This window comes from Ovis canadensis, chromosome 23 (assembly GCF_042477335.2).
Source record: "Ovis canadensis isolate MfBH-ARS-UI-01 breed Bighorn chromosome 23, ARS-UI_OviCan_v2, whole genome shotgun sequence".
Lineage (NCBI taxonomy): Eukaryota > Metazoa > Chordata > Mammalia > Artiodactyla > Bovidae > Ovis > Ovis canadensis.
The window spans coordinates 33,496,816-33,515,213 of NC_091267.1; the positions used below are offsets into that span (position 1 = coordinate 33,496,816).

At 42.3% G+C, this 18,398-nt stretch overlaps 1 protein-coding gene across 8 annotated transcripts in view; it reads right to left on the reverse strand.

Moving 5' to 3' along the window:
* Positions 1-18,398, reverse strand: part of KIAA1328 (KIAA1328 ortholog) — a 423,903-nt gene that overhangs the window by 79,718 nt on the left and 325,787 nt on the right. For all 8 annotated transcript variants that reach the window (XM_069568685.1, XM_069568686.1, XM_069568687.1 and 5 more), the window contains one exon: positions 5,942-6,123. In XM_069568685.1, the coding sequence (XP_069424786.1) occupies positions 5,942-6,123 (182 nt within the window). The remainder of the gene's footprint in view (positions 1-5,941; positions 6,124-18,398) is intronic.

Genomic DNA, 18,398 nt, shown 5'->3' on the forward strand with positions numbered 1-18,398 from the left:
CTCACATCTGTACATGACTACTGGAAAAACCATAGCTGTGACTAGATGGACCTTTGTTGGCAAAGTAATGTCTCTGATTTTAAATATGTCATCCAGGTTTGTCACATCTTTTCTTCCAAGGAGCAAGTATCTTTTTTTAAAAAAAATTTTTATTTTTACTTTATTTTGCTTTATAATACTATATTGGTTTTGCCATACATTGACATGAATCAGCCACAGGTGTACATCCGTGTACAAGCTCCCAATCCTGAACCCCCCCTCCCACCTCCCACCCCATATGATCTCTCTGGATCTTCCCCGTGCACCAGCCCCAAGCATCCTGTATCCTGTATTGAACATAGACTGGCGATTCGTTTTACATGATAGTATACATGTTTCAATGCCATTCTCCCAAATCATCCCACCCTTTCCCTCTCCCACAGAGTCCAAAAGTCCGTTCTATACATCTGTGTCTCTTTTGCTGTCTCGCATACAGGGTTATCGTTACCATCTTTCTAAATTCCATATATATGTGTTAGTATACTGTATTGGTGTTTTTCTTTCTGGCTTACTTCACTCTGTATAATTGGCTCCAGTTTCATCCACCTCATTAGAACTTATTCAAATGTATTCTTTTTAATGGCTGAGTAATACTCCATTGTGTGTATGTACCACAGCTTTCTTATCCATTCATCTGCTGATGGACATCTAGGTTGTTTCCATGTCCTGGCTATTATAAATAGTGCTGTGATGAACACTGGGGTACACGTGTCTCTTTCAATTCTGGTGTGTATGCCCAGCAGTGGGATTGCTGGGTCATAAGGCAGTTCTATTTGCAATTTTTTAAGGAATCTCCACACTGTTCTCTATAGTGGCTGTACTAGTTTGCATTCCCACCAACAGTGTAAGAGGGTTCCCTTTTCTCCACCCCCTCTCCAGCATTTATCGCTTGCAGACTTCTGGATCACAGCCATTCTGACTGGTGTGAAATGTACCTCATTGTGGTCTTGACTTGCATTTCTCAGATAACGAGTGATGTTGAGCATCTTTTCGTGTTGCCCAGGTTTGTCACATCTTTTCTGCCAAGGAGTAAGCATCTTTTAATTTCACGGCTGCAGTCACCATCTGCAGTGATTTTGGAGCCTGCCAAAAATAAAGTCTGTCACTGTTTCCATTGTTTCCCATCTATTTGCCATGAAGTAAGTGAGGGGACTGGACAGCATGATCTTAGGTTTTCAATGCTGAGTTTTAAGCCAGCTTTTTCACTCTCCTCTTTCACCTTCATCAAGAGGCTCTTTAGTTTCTCTTTACTTTCTGCTATGTGGGTGGTGTCTGTCATCTGCATATCTGAGGATACTGATATTCCTCCTGGCAATCTTGATTCCAGCTTGTGCTTCATCCAGCCTGGCATTTCGCATGATGTACTCTACATATACGTTAAATAAGCAGGGTGACAAAATACAGCCTTGATGTACTCCTTTCCCAATTCTGAGCCAGTCCATCGTTTAATGTCTGGTTCTAACTGTTGCTTCTTGACCTGCATACCGACTTTTCAGGAGGCAGGTAAGGTGTGCTGGTATTCCCATCTCTTGAAGAATTTTCCACAGTTGGTTGTGATCTACACAGTTAAAGGGCTTGGTGTAATCAATAAAGCAGAAGTAGATGTTTTTCTGGTATTCTCCTGATTTTTCAAACTGCCAGAACTGAGTCTGAGTGTCTCTTGTGGAGGTATGGGTCAATAGTGGCCTGCCGCAGGGACAGGGGCTCTGGGTGCAGTTACCTGGGTCACACAGCCTGTGGCATAAGCCCTCTTGGAGGAGGTGGCCATTAACCCCACCACAGAGCCACCAAGCAGACAACCCACAAACTATAGAACAATTATGCCAAAGAAATTCTTGTACTATTAAGGAAGTTCTAGGACCCACAATAGATTTCTCAACCTGGGGATCTTGCAAAGGGACTGAGAACCTCCAGGAAATTTGACTTTGGAGGCCAGTGGGATTTGATTACAGAACTTACACAGGACTGGGGAAACAGACTCTTGGAGGGCACAAACAATACCTTGTGCACAGCAGGACCAGCAGAAAGGAGCAGCAGCCCCATAAGAGACTAAATGAGACTTGCCTGTGAGTGTCCAGGAGTCTCTGGGGGAGGCATGGGTCAGTGGTGGCCTGCTGCAGGGTCAGGGGCACTGACTGAGGCAGTGGGTACATAGGACTTTTGAAGGAGGGTGCCATTATCTTCATTACCTCCACCATAGTTTGGTCTCAGGTCAAACAGGGAGGGAACACAGCTCTGCCCATCAACAGAAAATTGGATTAAAGATTTAGAACAAGACTCATTAGAACAAGACCCAGTTTCCTCCAGTCAGTCTCTCCCAATAGGAAGCATCCATAAGCCTCTTATCCATATCAGTCAGAGGACATACAGAATGTAAACCACAGTCGCTCTACATTCAGTCTTTCTCAAACTCTCTCAAAGTGTTAAGGGGAGTGAGAAACTGATGACAGAAAAACAAACAGGAGCTAGCTCTAAATGTAGTACTGGGCATTGGGATGGCTTTCCAGCCTGACTCAGGAATGAGAATCAGTGATTGTTCAGGAAGGAGAGGGTCTAGGCAAGCTAGGAAAGAATAAAAACACTGCTCAGTAGGGAGGAAAAAAGAAGAATGAAGAGTGGGTATTTTTAAATTTATGATTTTGGCTTAAAAGTTCTTTTTCTTAAATTATCATTTTTTTTTTAAGTGGAAGATAATTGCTTTACAATATTGTGTTGGCCTCTGCCAGCTTAAAAATTCTTGATTCAAGTTTGGATTTTCCTTAGTAAGTCTCCTTGTTCCACAGAGCTCAATAAAGGCAACTAAGAACATTCCAAGCATTGATGATTGAAAAACAATTTACATCTCAAGCATAATTCTGACAATACTGTACTGTACTGATATTTTCACAATCACAAGGTTATTTCTTGAGATAAGAATCAGGCTTTTTTTTTTTTAATGTGTTTGGTATTAATAAAGTTGACAGAATGGTGAGGCGGATAGAAGCGGTAAGGGAGTAAGAGACTGATAATAAAGATTAATGGTCCTGCAGTAAATGTCCTATGTAGTACTTAATGATTAAAGGACAACAAAAGTAACAAAGGATATGAAACAGAAGAATAACATGTTTAAAAATTCAGACATGCTAAAGGGGGGAAAGCAATTAAGGAGATGCTAAACCAAGCAGTATAACTTAGGCAATTAGTGTTAGGTCATTGGCCTTATGCTAAACGGGGTGTCTGATCCTGCTACAGCACACCTTGGGAAAGTCTGTCTCTCACTGCAAATGCCAGTGCAATAACCTTGCCCTGTACTGTGATCTGTGTGTACCACCAGCCCTGCAACGGGCAGAACAGCTCCAAGGGGCAACTTCAGCTCCTCAATGATCAGCTATACCATCATTTTGCTTTTCTCTCCATATTAGAATAAAAGAAGGGAAAAATACAAGACAGCATTTCTTGCGAGTAGAAGAAAAAGTTAATAATTGCTGTGAATACCTTGAAGCAGAATACTTTTAAAAAGATGAAAAATTTTCTATTTTTCTCACTATAATGCAATAAATCCTCCCCCACGACCCCTCAAAAAAGGGGGAAGGAAAAAAAAGAGTAATGAAAAAAATAAAACCATGAGTGAACTGTGCCTGGAAAACTGCAGAATCGTAACAGCTTTCTCTTGGTTAAATTGATTGGTCTAGTAACATTATAAAATGACTATTAGGATTCATTGTGCACAACAGAAAGTGCTGAAATGTCAGCAGACTACACAGCAAAAAGTAATGGGTTCTGAATCCCGTTAGTCAAAAATGATTTTGTTTCAAATTAGAAATTGATTTTTTTTTTTTGGTGGGGGGCAGTACGGCACAAGCCATTTGTAGACTTCCGGCTTCTGTAGCAGGGCCTGGGAGAGGTTAACCTCCACAGCAGGGCTGGCCTGATGACACCTTTCTCAAAGTGCCTTTTCAATTGCAGCTTTTTAATGTTGCTGTGGTCTCAGCCAATAACAAAACTTATTTGTCCCTTTGCTATTACACTAAATTTTTCTCATATTGCTATTTTATTTCAGTGCTGACACACATCACAAGTTTGTTGTCAGTTTAACAGAAGACTATGTTGAGCCTTGCAGTGTAACCGCCACAGCGATTTTGACTGGTTCTCCACTCTCCAAAGTGCAGTGACTAAGAACAGAAGAAGCCAAAAGTAAGAATGTCCCATCTCTGAAGGACGACTAATAGACAAAGTAGACAAGACTCCATCTCAGATACAAAGTCTCCTCAGTTTCATTTCTGTTTCTGGTAGCAAAGTCTAAAAAGACAAGAGCTGTTCTAAATTGTCCTAAAACAGTAGAGGTCTGCAGAACTTTTGTCCTATATCAAACGAAATGTACCTTTGCTCTTTTTTCAAATTGTGGATAGTCTCCCTTCTGAAACTTGGACCAATTACCTTCTTTTAATTATCTGGGAGAGGACTAAATGGTTTCTAGATTAATTATAATTAAAACCAAAAACGTGACAAAGCTGCCAGTTGATGAGGAAAGGCAGAGAGTAGTATACCTATAAGATCTCATAAAAGTAAAGTATTTTCGCTCAGTGGTGCCTGACTCTTTGCAACCCCATGGACTGCAGTTCTTCTGTCCATGAAATTCTCCAGACTGGAAGATAGGAGTGGGTTGCCATTTCCTTTTCCAGGGGATCTTCCCAACCTAGGGATTGAACCTGGGTCTTCTAAATTGCAAGTAGATTCTTTACCATCTGAGCCACCAGGGAAGCCCCAGGAAGATCTCATAAAGCACTGTCCAATTCTCAAATAGATGTGAGAGTGACTTGAGAGATTATGAGAAATTGGTTGGTTAACACTAGCAGTGGACAGTGCTAGCTAGCCCAGTAAAAAGAGGTAAACAAGGAGGAAATCGAGGTTAATGGTTGTGAACAGGCAAGAAAGATGTCTGGGAAAGAGGAGTGAACAGAAGTGGGCTCTGAGACCTTTTGGGGCTCTTTGCTTTCTTCTGACCCATGAAGCTCAGACTTGTTCCATTCTGTCCCAGAGTCCTTCCTTTAATGATTCCAGGAGAGATTAAACCAAAAGCCACTTCAGAAACAACTGGGATATGAAATTAAATTTAACTGCTTCACTTAATATTCCATATAGTTATTTATAACTGATTTCTCTTAAAATATCTACCACATATAAAATAGAAAGAATTACTGGTACTTCAAAGACTGCTAGGCAATACTTACAAGGTTCTGTTTTAGCCACAATGACTTCTCTTCCACCCTCCTCATATTTCCAGTTAATTGAGGATTAATTGCAGTTGTTAGAGTTTACTTTCCCAGCAAAGATTTATGTTCAATTTCTGGTCCTCTTTATTCGTTTTAAGTATTATTTTGTGTCTATGACCATGCTAAAGCTGAAACTCCAATACTTTGGCCACCTCATGTGAAGAGTTGACTCATTGGAAAAGACCCTGATGCTGGGAGGGACTGGGGGCAGGAGAAGGGGACGACAGAGGATGAGATGGCTGGATGGCATCACTAACTCAATGGACATGAGTTTGAGTAAGCTCTGGGAGTTGGTGATGGACAGGGAGGCCTGGCGTGCTGCGATTCATGGGGTCGCAAAGAATCGGACATGACTGAGTGACTGAACTGAACTGATGACCATATTTACTGCTGAATAATTCTTACAGTTAGCTGCTTGCAAAAAGAGGGACACATTAGATAGTTTCTCATGAGTATTCTAAAAGAACTGCTGCTGCAATTCACTGATCCAGGAGACGTGTTACCTGTGGCCTTGCAGGTGCATGTTGGTTTGTAACACGTTTAACTCTTGCTCCAGGGTTACAGGAAACCATCTGGAGTTGATGGCTAGCAACCACTAGCAACCTGGCCCCCAAAGCTTCCCCTTTTGCTACTGCAGATGCTGAGCTCACCTCTTTGGGATCGACATGCATCTTTCTTCTGACTGGTCCACAGGGCATCATCTTTCATCTGTGACTGAAACCCAACTGTCTTCTTATCCCTTCTACTTGCTCCACTGTTAGTGGAGCCTTGGCACTTTTTGCTGGACGGTGATGTTCCAAGTGTCCAGTCATCACACTCTGACTTCAACAAACTGAAAAGAATAAACATGAATGAGCTATAGAGGGCACAGAAGGGGGAATGGATCACAAAAAAAGCATATAAATTCAGCATGAGTTGAAATGCAATTCATGGCAGTAGAAACTTTTTCTTATTTTTTTATTGATATATAATTCAAAAATTTTACTGAAGACCTGTTCTGTGTCCTGCCAAAACAATTCTGGAGTTGTGGTTTTTATCCTCAAAAGTTTATATTTGGAGTTGGGGAAATAAGCGTAAGACTCATGAAACTGCTAATAAAGTCACAGACTATGACTGAGAACCAGAGTATCTGTAGAAATAAAAAGTGTGCTAAAACAAGACTTGCATAACTAAAATGTTTCTGAGTACTAAAAATGAACATAAGGGATTAAAATATCACCAGTTTGCTTCAAAATGCATTTGTGTTTCTCGTTTTCGATTGTTATGGTATTTATTATGTACTCAGAGTATATGAGGAATAGTACTATAATGCATGTGAGAGAACTGGTCTCTGTCCTCACATAATTTCATTATAAAGTCAACAAGGCAAATATGGAGTAAGAGAAATTTTAATGAAAATAAACACACATGCATACATTTTTCTCTCTTGTGAAATATGCTCCCAGCATTAGCACAATTCCTCTTGGAACATTTTACTTTTTAGAGAGAAGCGTTATAATGGTGTGCATCTCTTACTATTCTACCAGTGCCTTCCTTCTAATTGAAGCTCACCACAATCTCGTGTACTTTCGTTTTGTCTTGCCTATGACCATAAGCAATGTGAAAATTAAAATGAAGAAAAATAATTTATTCAAAGAGTAATATTCTGAAAACCAGAATATTTAAACTTCTCAGAAAGAGAGGCAATCTCTAGACTAGAACAAGTTGATGGAGTATTACTGGATCCATTACGAATCCCATGAGGCCCTTGTCCAGGATTCAAATCACATAAACCTGTCAGAGTCACTGGGTTTGTTTTGTGTGGATCAGAAATTTTAGTAATGTTTGCTCACACCATAATCTATTACTAAAAGTCAATACATTATATAGCTTTATGTTCAGAGTGGCATGAAGAAACTAAAACTGTTAACAGTATGGTTTTATACGGGCATAAAGCAGTGCATTAAATTTAGGAGCTTAAATTTTTTTTTTACCAGAACCCAAGGGTCACTTTTCCTTATTGACCTGACAATGGACGTGTATCTTAGCTCATAAAACTTCTTTGCATGTGGCAGGAAGATAGGGAGAATAAAACTACATCATTGTGAATGTAAGATAAATTTACCTCAACCCAGAAGTTCCAAATCCTGGCAAATTCAACAACTACATCTCTACTTGTTCTTACAGAAAAGTTAACATCACCAAGACTACTGGATTCCCCCAAGTCACACATTCTCAGGTCACTCACACTCCCAATACTAGCCAGTGTTGATCATTCCCAATACGGAATCCTCCCTTCCATTTTACACAGAGGTTTGTCTGTACCTTTATTCTAAATCCCATCCTAGGAACCTGGATTCTAATTTCTCTGAAATAAAGATGATTATACAAAAATTTTCTTCTTTCATTTGCATTTACTTCCAAATTTACCCATCTACTATTCTTCTATTAACACCTCTGAAGAGGGGGCTTCCCTGGTGGTTCAGTGGTAAAGAATTTGCCTGTCAATGCAGGAGACACAGGTTTGATCTCTGATCCTGGAAGATTCCATATGCTGTGGAGCAACTAAGCCCGAGCACCACAACGCCTGAGCCTATGCTCTGCAACGAGAAGCCACTGCAATGAGAACCCTGTGCGTCACAACCTGTGCGCCACAACCAGACAGGAGTGCCTGCTTGTCACAACTAGAGAAAAGCCTGTGCAGCAGTGAAGACCCAGCACAGCCAAAAATAAACATAGAATTATAAAAAAAACCTCAAAAGAAAATCATACCTTTCTCTCATACTCTTGGTACCATTTGACCCACGCCCTCTGTGACTATGGCCTGCCAGTCATCTTCTTTTTTTTTCTTTTTTAATCACAAACTTCTCTGTGCTTTCCCAGGATTACAAATAAGACCGGATGTTTCATTAAAAATCAAAACCTAAACCTAAATCCCAAAAGTGTTCCCTTAAGTGGGAAAGTTATAATAATACTCAGAGAAAGCGTGGGCACGAGAAACTGCAAATTGGGATAACCCTTTGCTGAGTGATTTGTCACTACAAGATAAAAGTGCATCTACCCTCTTACAACTGTACTTTTAAGAAGTTACCCCACAGAATTACATAAACAACAGTGGAATTAGAAAAATTTCTCAGTCTATATACAAAAACTCCTAGAAGAAAACAGGCAGAACGATCTTTGACCTAAACTGTAGCAATATTTTTTTTGGATCTGTCTCTTAAGCAAAGAAAATAAAAACAAAAATAAGAAAGTGGGACCTAATTAAACTTATCCCTGGAGAAGGAAAAGGCAACCCACTCCAGTATTCTTGCTTGCCCATGGACAGAGGAGACTGATGGGCTACAGTCCACGGAGTTGCAAAAGAGTCAGACATGACTTAGTGACTAAACAACAACAGCAATTAAACTTAAAAGCTTTTGTATAGCAAAAGAAACCACTGAAGAAACAAAAGACAACCCACCAAATGGGAGAAAGTTGGTGGTAATATAATCACTATTTTACAAATAACTTGGGTTTCTCTTGTGGCTCAGAATCCGCCTGCAATGCAGGAGACCTGGGTTCGATCCCTGGGTTGGGAAGATCCCCTGGAGAAGGGAAAGGCTACCCGTTCCAGTATTCTGGCCTGGAGAATTCCATGGACTGTATAGTCCATGGGGTCACAAAGACTTGGACATGACTGAGTGACTTTCACTTCAGTTCACTTTTAGATGAACATAATCTATAAAAATTTTGAATCATTATGTCACACAGCTGAACTAATACAATATTGTAAATCAACTAAACCTCAATTAAAAAATAAATGAAAAAAAAAAGAATGAAGTAGTTCTCTACACCACTGTGAATAAACTTCATGACATAGTATACAGTTAGAAAAAAGCAATTTCCAATAAGAGAAGGTATACTGTGATCTCATTTTTGTAAAAAAATATACAAAAATATTTTTTTTAAGTTCTGGATGGATAAATAACAAACCAGAGAAGTAGAAATAGAGTTACCAAGGGAAAGATTTCTATAATTTATATTTTTCTGAATACTTAAATTTCTTACAAAATACATATATGTTTGTAATTATAAAGCAAAAACTTTCACAATCTCCTTTGTATTACTATAATCTCTCTCTTTCTTTGTCAAGCTTCTAGAAAATAATTTTAACAGATATGCCTACTAACGCTATATTTCAGAGAACAAGTCTAGTGGCATTTTCTCTTTGAACCATCTTACTTGTTACAAGACCGCACTGTCATGTGACTTCTGACAACTGACTCCTTTCTTAAAACTTATTTCCCTTGGAGTTCATGACATACATCTGGATGGGTTTTCTAGTTCTAGGAGGCTGTTGCTCATTTCTTTTATTGGGAACACTTCTACTTCCCTCTCTGAAATGCAGACATTCCTGATGATTCTGTCCTTGTCTTTTTCCTCTTCCCTCTTGCTACTTTCTGAGCGATCCTTGCCACATCATCATATCTTCCCTCAATTATGACTTATAAATAGATTCACCTCATCCACAATGCTCTCCAAAACTGTTGACCTGTTCAAGAATCTGCCAAAAAACTGTGAAGGGATGTCTTTTCCTACCTTTCCAAAAACCAACTCATGCTAAAGCAACAAATAATCTTTATATTGAAACTAGTTCCTCTCTGTTTTCATTCTCATTTAATGTACCACCATCCTCCTTGTCACTAAGATGAAAAGCCTCAGCTGTTTCAAATTCTGCTTTCCTTATTCCTCTTCAATAAATTGCCAAGTCATTCATTTACATATTCATCAGATTATTGAGGACATACTCATATATGTAACGGGGCTAGGACTGGCATTTATGGAAAACAAACATTTACTGAAGACTTGCTCTGTGCTAGGTGTTGGGGACACAAACACAGGCAAGACTGGGATCCTGTTCTCAGAGTGATTTTATTGGTGGAGACAGACATGAAGACATATGCTTTTTATGGGGGAGGTCATGCTGTGCAGCACGCACAACTTTCCCAACCAGAGAACAAACCCACGCCCCCTGCACTGGAAGTATGGGGTCTTAACTACTGGACTGATGGGGAAGTGCAAAACAGATAATTTTTAATATGCTATGATACATGCTATGATTCAGGAATATGCATGCCATTTGTTGTTGTTGCTCAGTCACCCAGGTGCATGACGCCATGTGACCCCACGGACTGCGGCATACTAGGCCTCACCATCTTCAGGAGTTTGCCCAAGTTCATGTTCATTGCATCAGTGATGTCATCTCGGCATCTTATCCTCTGATGCCCTCTTCTCTTTCTGTCCTCAATCTTTCCCATCATCAGGGACTTTTCCAATGAGTCATCTGTTTGCATCAGATGACCAAAATACTGGAGCTTCAGCTTCAGCATCAGTCCTTCCAGTGAATATTCACAGTTGAGCTCCCTGAAGATTGACAGCTTTGATCTCCTTGCTGTCCAAGAGACTTTCAGGAGTCTTCTCCAGCACCATAGTTCGAAGGTATCAATTCTTTGGTGCTGCCTTCTTTATCATCCAGCTTTCACAGCTGTATGTGACCACTAGGAAGATTGCAGCCTTGACTATACGGACCTTTGTTGACAGAGTAATGTCTCTGCTCTTCAACACAAGGTCTAGGTTTGTCATCACTTTCCTGCCAAGAAGCAACTGTCTTCTGATTTCACGGCTGCAGTCACCATTTGCAGTGATTTTGGATCCCAAGAAGAGGAAATCTGTCACTACTTTCACCTTTTCTCCTTCTCGGTCGAGAGGAGCAACCCCACTTCCAAGGAGCAGTGGCTGTGCGGGCACAGGAGGGCCTAGAGGAGCTACTCCATGTTCAAGGTCAGGAGGGGTGGCGGTGAGCAAATACCCCTCATCCAAGGTAAGGAGCAGCGGCTGTGCTTTGCCGGAGCAGCCGTGAAGAGATACCCCAAGTCCAAGGTAAGAGAAACCAAAGTAAGACGGTAGGTGTTGCAAGAGGGCATCAGAGGGCAGACACACTGAAACCATACTCACAGAAAACTAGTCATTCTAATCACACTAGGACCACAGCCTTGTCTAACTCAATGAAACTAAGCCATGCCATGTGGGGCCACCCAAGACGGATGGGTCATGGTGGAGAAGTCTGATAGAATGCGGTCCACTGGAAAAGGGAATGGCAAACCACTTCAGTATTCTTGCCTTGACAACCCCATGAACAGTATGAAAAGGCAAAATGATAGGATACTAAAAGGGGAACTCCCCAGGTCAGCAGGTGCCCAATACGCTACTGGAGATCAGTGGAGAAATAACTCCAGAAAGAATGAAGGGATGGACCCAAAGCAAAAACAACGCCCAGTTGTGGATGTGACTGGTGATAGAAGCAAGGTCCAATGCTGTAAAGAGCAATATTGCATAGGAACCTGGAATGTTAGGTCCATGAATCAAGGCAAATTGGAAGTGGTCAAATAGGAGATGGCAAGAGTGAATGTCAACATTCTAGGAATCAGCGAACTAAAATGGACTGGAATGGGTGAATTTAACTCAGATGACCATTATATCTACTACTGCGGACAGGAATCCCTCAGAAGAAATGGAGTAGCCATCATGGTCAACAAAAGAGTCCTAAATGCAGTACTTGGATGCAATCTCAAAAATGACAGAACGATCTCTGTTCATCTCCAAGGAAAACCATTCAACATCACAGTTATCCAACTCTATGCCCCAACTAGTAACACTGAAGAAGCTGAAGTTGAACAGTTCTATGAAGACCTATGAGACCTTTTAGAACTGACACCCAAAAAAGATGTCCTTTTCATTCTAGGGGACTGGAATGCAAAAGTAGGAAGTCAAGAAACACCTGGAGTAACAGGCAAATTTGGCCTTTGAATGCGGAATGAAGCAGAGCAAAGACTATAGAGTTCTCCTAAGAGAATGCAATGGTCATAGCAAACACCTTCTTCCAACAACACAAGAGAAGACTCTACACATGGACATCACCAGATGGTCAACACCGAAATCAGATTGATTATATTCTTTGCAGCCAAAGATGGAGAAGCTCTATACAGTCAGCAAAAACAAGACTGGGAGCTGACTGTGGCTCAGATCATGAGCTCCTTATTGCCAAATTCAGACTAAAATTGAAGAAAGTAGGGAAAACCGCTAGACCATTCAGGTATGACCTAAATCAAATCCCTTATGATTATACAGTGGAAGTGAGGAATAGATTTAAGGGACTAGATCTGATAGATAGAGTGCCTGATGAACTATGGACGGAGATTCGTGACATTGTACAGGAGACAGGGATCAAGACCATCCCCATGGAAAAGAAATGCAAAAAAGCAAAATGGCTGTCTGGGGAGGCCTTACAAATGGCTGTGAAAAGAAGAGAGGCGAAAAGCAAAGGAAAAGGAAAGGAAAGATATAAGCATCTGAATGCAGAGTTCCAAAGAATAGCAAGGACAGATAAGAAAGCCTTCCTCAGCGATCAATGCAAAGAAATAGAGGAAAACAACAGAATGGGAAAGACCAGAGATCTCTTCCAGAAAATCAGAGATACCAAGGGAACATTTCATGCAAAGATGGGCTCGATAAAGGACAGAAATGGTCTGGACCTAACAGAAGCAGAACATATTAAGAAGAGGTGGCAAGAATACACAGAAGAACTGTACAAAAAAGATCTTCACGACCCAAATAATCATGATGATGTGATCGCTAATCTAGAGCCAGACATCTTGGAATGTGAAGTAAAGTGGGCCTTAGAAAGCATCACTATGAACAAAGCTAGTGGAGGTGATGGAATTCCAGTTGAGCTATTTCCAATCCTGAAAGATGATGCTGTGAAAGTGCTACACTCAATATGCCAGCGAATTTGGAAAACTCAGCAGTGGCCACAGGACTGGAAAAGGTCAGTTTTCATTCCAATCCCAAAGAAAGGCAATGCCAAAGAATGCTCAAACTCCATACAATTGCACTCCTCTCACATGCTAGTAAAGTAATGCTCAAAATTCTCCAAGCCAGGCTTCAGCTATACGTGAACCGTGAACTCCCTGATGTTCAAGCTGGTTTTAGAAAAGGCAGAGGAACCAGAGATCAAATTGCCAACATCCGCTGGATCATGGAAAAAGCAAGAGAGTTCCAGAAAAACATCTATTATTGCTTTATTGACTATGCCAAAGCCTTTGACTGTGTGGATCACAATAAACTGTGGAAAATACTGAAAGAGATGGGAATACCAGACCACCTGACCTGCCTCTTGAGAAACCTGTATGCAGGTCAAGAAGCAACAGTTAGAACTAGACATGGAACAACAGACTGGTTCCAAATAGGAAAAGGAGTACGTCAAGGCTGTATATTGTCACCCTGCTTATTTAACTTCTATACAGAGTACATCATGAGAAATGCTGGACTGGAAGAAGCACAAGCTGGAATCAAGATTGCTGGGAGAAATATCAACAACATCAGATAATGCAGATGACACCACCCTTATGGCAGAAAGCGAAGAGGAATTAAGCCTCTTGATGAAAGCGAGAGGAGAGTGAAAAAGTTGGCTTAAAGCTCAACATTCAGAAAACGAAGATCATGGCATCTGGTCCCATCACTTCATGGGAGATGGATGGGGAAACAGTAGAAACAGTGTCAGACTTTATTTTTTTGGGCTCCAAAATCACTGCAGATGGTGACTGCAGCCATGAAATTAAAAGACGCTTACTCCTTGGAAGAAAAGTTATGACCAACCTAGAAAGTATATTCAACAGCAGAGACATTACTTTGCCGAATAAAGTCCGTCTAGTCAAGGCTATGGTTTTTCCAGTGGTCATGTATGGATGTGAGACTTGGACTGTGAAGAAGGCTGAGCGCTAAAGAATTGATGCTTTTGAACTGTGGTATTGGAGAAGACTCTAGAGAGTCCCTTGGACTGCAAGGAGTTCCAACCAGTCCATTTTGAAGGAGATCAACCCTGGGATTTCTCTGGAAGGAATGATGCTAAAGCTGAAGCTCCAGTACTTCGGACACCTCATGTGAAGAGTTGACTCATGGAAAAGACTGATGCTGGGAGGGATTGGGGGCAGGAGGAGAAGGGGACGACCAAGGATGAGATGGCTGGATGGCATCACTAACTCGATGGACGTGAGTCTGAGTGAACTCCGGGAGATGGTGATGGACAGGGAGGCCTGGCATACTGCGATTCATGGGGTTGCAAAGAGTCAGACACGACTGAGCGACTGAACTGAACTGAACTGATCTAGGTTGGTCATAACTTTTCTTCCAAGGAGTAAGCGTCTTTTAATTTCATGGCTGCAATCACCATCTGCAGTAATTTTGTAGCCCCCAAAAATAAAGTCTGACACTGTTTCCACTATTTCCCCATCTATCTCCCATGAAGTGATAGGACCAGATGCCATGATCTTCGTTTTCTGAATGTTGAGCTTTAAGCCAACTTTTTCACTCTTCTCTTTCACTTTCATCAGGGGCTTTTTAATTCCTCTTCACTTTCTGCCATAAGGGTGGTGTGATCTGCATATCTGAAGTTATTGATATTTCTCCCGGCAGTCTTGATTCCAGCTTCTGCTTCTTCCAGTCCAGCATTTCTCATGATGTACTCTGCATAGAAGTTAAATAAGCAGGGTGACAATATACAGCCTTGACGTACTCCTTTTCCTATTTGGAACCAGTCTGTTGTTCTATGTCTAGTTCTAACTGTTGCTTCCTGACCTGCATACAGGTTTCTCAAGAGGCAGGTCAGGTGGTCTGGTATTCCCATCTCTTTCAGAATTTTCCACAGTTTATTGTGATCCACACAGTCAAAGGCTTTGGCATAGTCAATAAAGCAGAAATAGATGATTTTCTGGAACTCTCTTGCGGATGTTGGCAATTTGATCTCTGGTTCCTCTGCCTTTTCTAAAACCAGCTTGAACATCTGGAAGTTCGCAGTTCACATATTGCTGAAGCCCGGCTTGGGGAATTTTGAGCATTACTTTACTAGCGTGTGAGATGAGTGCAATTGTATGGAGTTTGAGCATTCTTTGGCATTGCCTTTCTTTGGGATTGGAATGAAAACTGACCTTTTCCAGTCCTGTGGCCACTGCTGAGTTTTCCAAATTCGCTGGCATATTGAGTGTAGCACTTTCACAGCATCATCTTTCAGGATTGGAAATAGCTCAACTGGAATTCCATCACCTCCACTAGCTTTGTTCATAGTGATGCTTTCTAAGGCCCACTTTACTTCACATTCCAAGATGTCTGGCTCTAGATTAGCGATCACATCATCATGATTATTTGGGTCGTGAAGATCTTTTTTGTACAGTTCTTCTGTGTATTCTTGCCACCTCTTCTTAATATGTTCTGCTTCTGTTAGGTCCAGACCATTTCTGTCCTTTATCGAGCCCATCTTTGCATGAAATGTTCCCTTGGTATCTCTGATTTTCTGGAAGAGATCTCTGGTCTTTCCCATTCTGTTGTTTTCCTCTATTTCTTTGCATTGATCGCTGAGGAAGGCTTTCTTATCTGTCCTTGCTATTCTTTGGAACTCTGCATTCAGATGCTTATATCTTTCCTTTTCTCCTTTGCTTTTCGCCTCTCTTCTTTTCACAGCCATTTGTAAGGCCTCCCCAGACAGCCATTTTGCTTTTTTGCATTTCTTTTCCATGGGGATGGTCTTGATCCCTGTCTCCTGTACAATGTCACGAATCTCCGTCCATAGTTCATCAGGCACTCTATCTATCAGATCTAGTCCCTTAAATCTATTCCTCACTTCCACTGTATAATCATAAGGGATTTGATTTAGGTCATACCTGAATGGTCTAGCGGTTTTCCCTACTTTCTTCAATTTTAGTCTGAATTTGGCAATAAGGAGCTCATGATCTGAGCCACAGTCAGCTCCCAGTCTTGTTTTTGCTGACTGTATAGAGCTTCTCCATCTTTGGCTGCAAAGAATATAATCAATCTGATTTCGGTGTTGACCATCTGGTGATGTCCATGTGTAGAGTCTTCTCTTGTGTTGTTGGAAGAGGGTGTTTGCTATGACCTGTGCAATTTGTTGGCAAAACTCTATTAGTCTTTGCTCTGCTACATTCCGCATTCAAAGGCCAAATTTGCCTGTTACTCCAGGTGTTTCTTGACTTCCTACTTTTGCATTCCAGTCCCCTATAATGAAAAGGACATCTTTTTTGGGTGTTAGTTCTAAAAGATCTTGTAAGTCTTCAGAAAACTGTTCAACTTCAGCTTCTTTAGCGTTACTGGTCGGGCACAGAGTTGGATAACTGTGATGTTGAATGGTTTTCCTTGGAGACGAACAGAGATCATTCTGTCATTTTTGAGATTGCATCCAAGTACTGCATTTAGGACTCTTTTGTTGACCATGATGGCTACTCCATTTCTTTTGAGGGATTCCTGCCCGCAGTACTGCGAGCTGACTCACTAAGCGCAGGCGGCTGCGAGCTGCTCACTATGTGGGGCCGAGAGGAGCTACCCCAGGTCAGACGTCAGGGGCAAGGGCCTAGAGTGCCAGGCTGCGATGGTGCAGGAATGGCCGAGAGGAGCTACCCTGCATCCCAGGTCAGGGGCAGCGGCCCAGAGAAGCTACCCTGTGTCCGAGGTCAGTGGCAGCGGCTGCGAGGAGCTACCCTGCTTCCGAGGTCAGGGGCGATGGCTGGGAGGAGACACCCCGAGTCCAAGGTAAGGGGCGGCAGCCGAGAGGAGCTACGCCGCATCCCAGGTCAGTGGCAACCAGGAGGAGACACCCCGTGTCCGTTGTCAGGGCAGCGGCCGGGAGGAGCTACCCCGTGTCCGAGGCCAGTGGCAGCCAGGAGAAGCCACCTTGTGCCAGAGGCCAGGGGTGGTGACCTTGAGGAGCCACCCCGAGCCCGAGGCCAGGGTGGAAGCTGGGAGGAGCCAACCATGCCCAAGGCCAGGGCCAAGGTCTGGGAGGAGCAACCCGAGGAGCGGTGGCTGTGCAGCACAGGAGGGCCTAGAGGAGCTATCCCACATTGAAGGTCAGGAATGGTGGCGGTAAGGAGATACCCCTCGTTCAAGGTAAGGAGCAGCGGCTGTGCTTTGCTGGAGCAGCCGTGAAGAGATACCCCACACCAAGGTAAGAGAAACCAGGTAAGATAATAAGTGTTGCAAGAGGGCATCAGAGGGCAGACACACTGAAACCATACTCACAGAAAACTAGTCAATCTAATCACACTAGGACCACAGCCTTGTCTAACTCAGTGAAACCAAGCCATGCGTACGGGGCAATCCAAGACGGGCAGGTCATGGTGGAGAGGCCTGACAGAACGTGGTCCACTGGAAAAGGGAATGGCAAGCCACTTAGTATTCTTGCCTTGAGAACCCCATGAACAGTATGAAAAGGCAAAATGATAGGATACTAAAAGGGGAACTCCCCAGGTCATTAGGTGCCCAATATGCTACTGGAGATCAGTGGAGAAATAACTCCAGAAAGAATGAAGGGATGGAGCCAAAGCAGAAACAATGCCTAGTTGTGGATGTGACTGGTGATAGAAGAAAGATCTGATGCTGTAAAGAGCAATATTGCATAGGACCCTGGAATGTCAGGTCCATGAATCAAGGCAAATTGGAAGTGGTCAAACAAGAGATGGCAAGGGTGAACGTCGACATTCTAGGAATCAGCGAACTAAAATGGACTGGAATGGGTGAATTTAACTCAGATGACCAACCTAGATAGCATATTGAAAAGCAGAGACATTACTTTGCCAACAAAGGTCCATCTAGTCAAGGCTATGGTTTTTCCAGTGGTCATGTATGGATGTGAGAGTTGGGACTGCAAAGAAAGCTGAGCGCCAAAGAACTGATGCTTTTGAACTGTGGTGTTGGAGAAGACTCTTGAGAGTCCCTTGGACTGCAAGATGACCCAACCAGTCCATTCTAAAGGAGATCAGCCCTGGGTGTTCTTTGGAAGGAATGATGCTAAAGCTGAAACTCCAGTATTTTGACCACCTCATGCAAAGAGTTGACTCATTGGAAAAGACACTGATGTCTGGAGGGATTGGGAGCAGGAGGAAAAGCAGACGACAGAGGATGAGATGGCTGTATGGCATCACCGACTCGATGGACTTGAGTCTGAGTGAACTCCGGGAGTTGGTGATGGACAGGGAGGCCTGGCGTGCTGCGATTCATGGGGTCACAAAGAGTCGGACACGA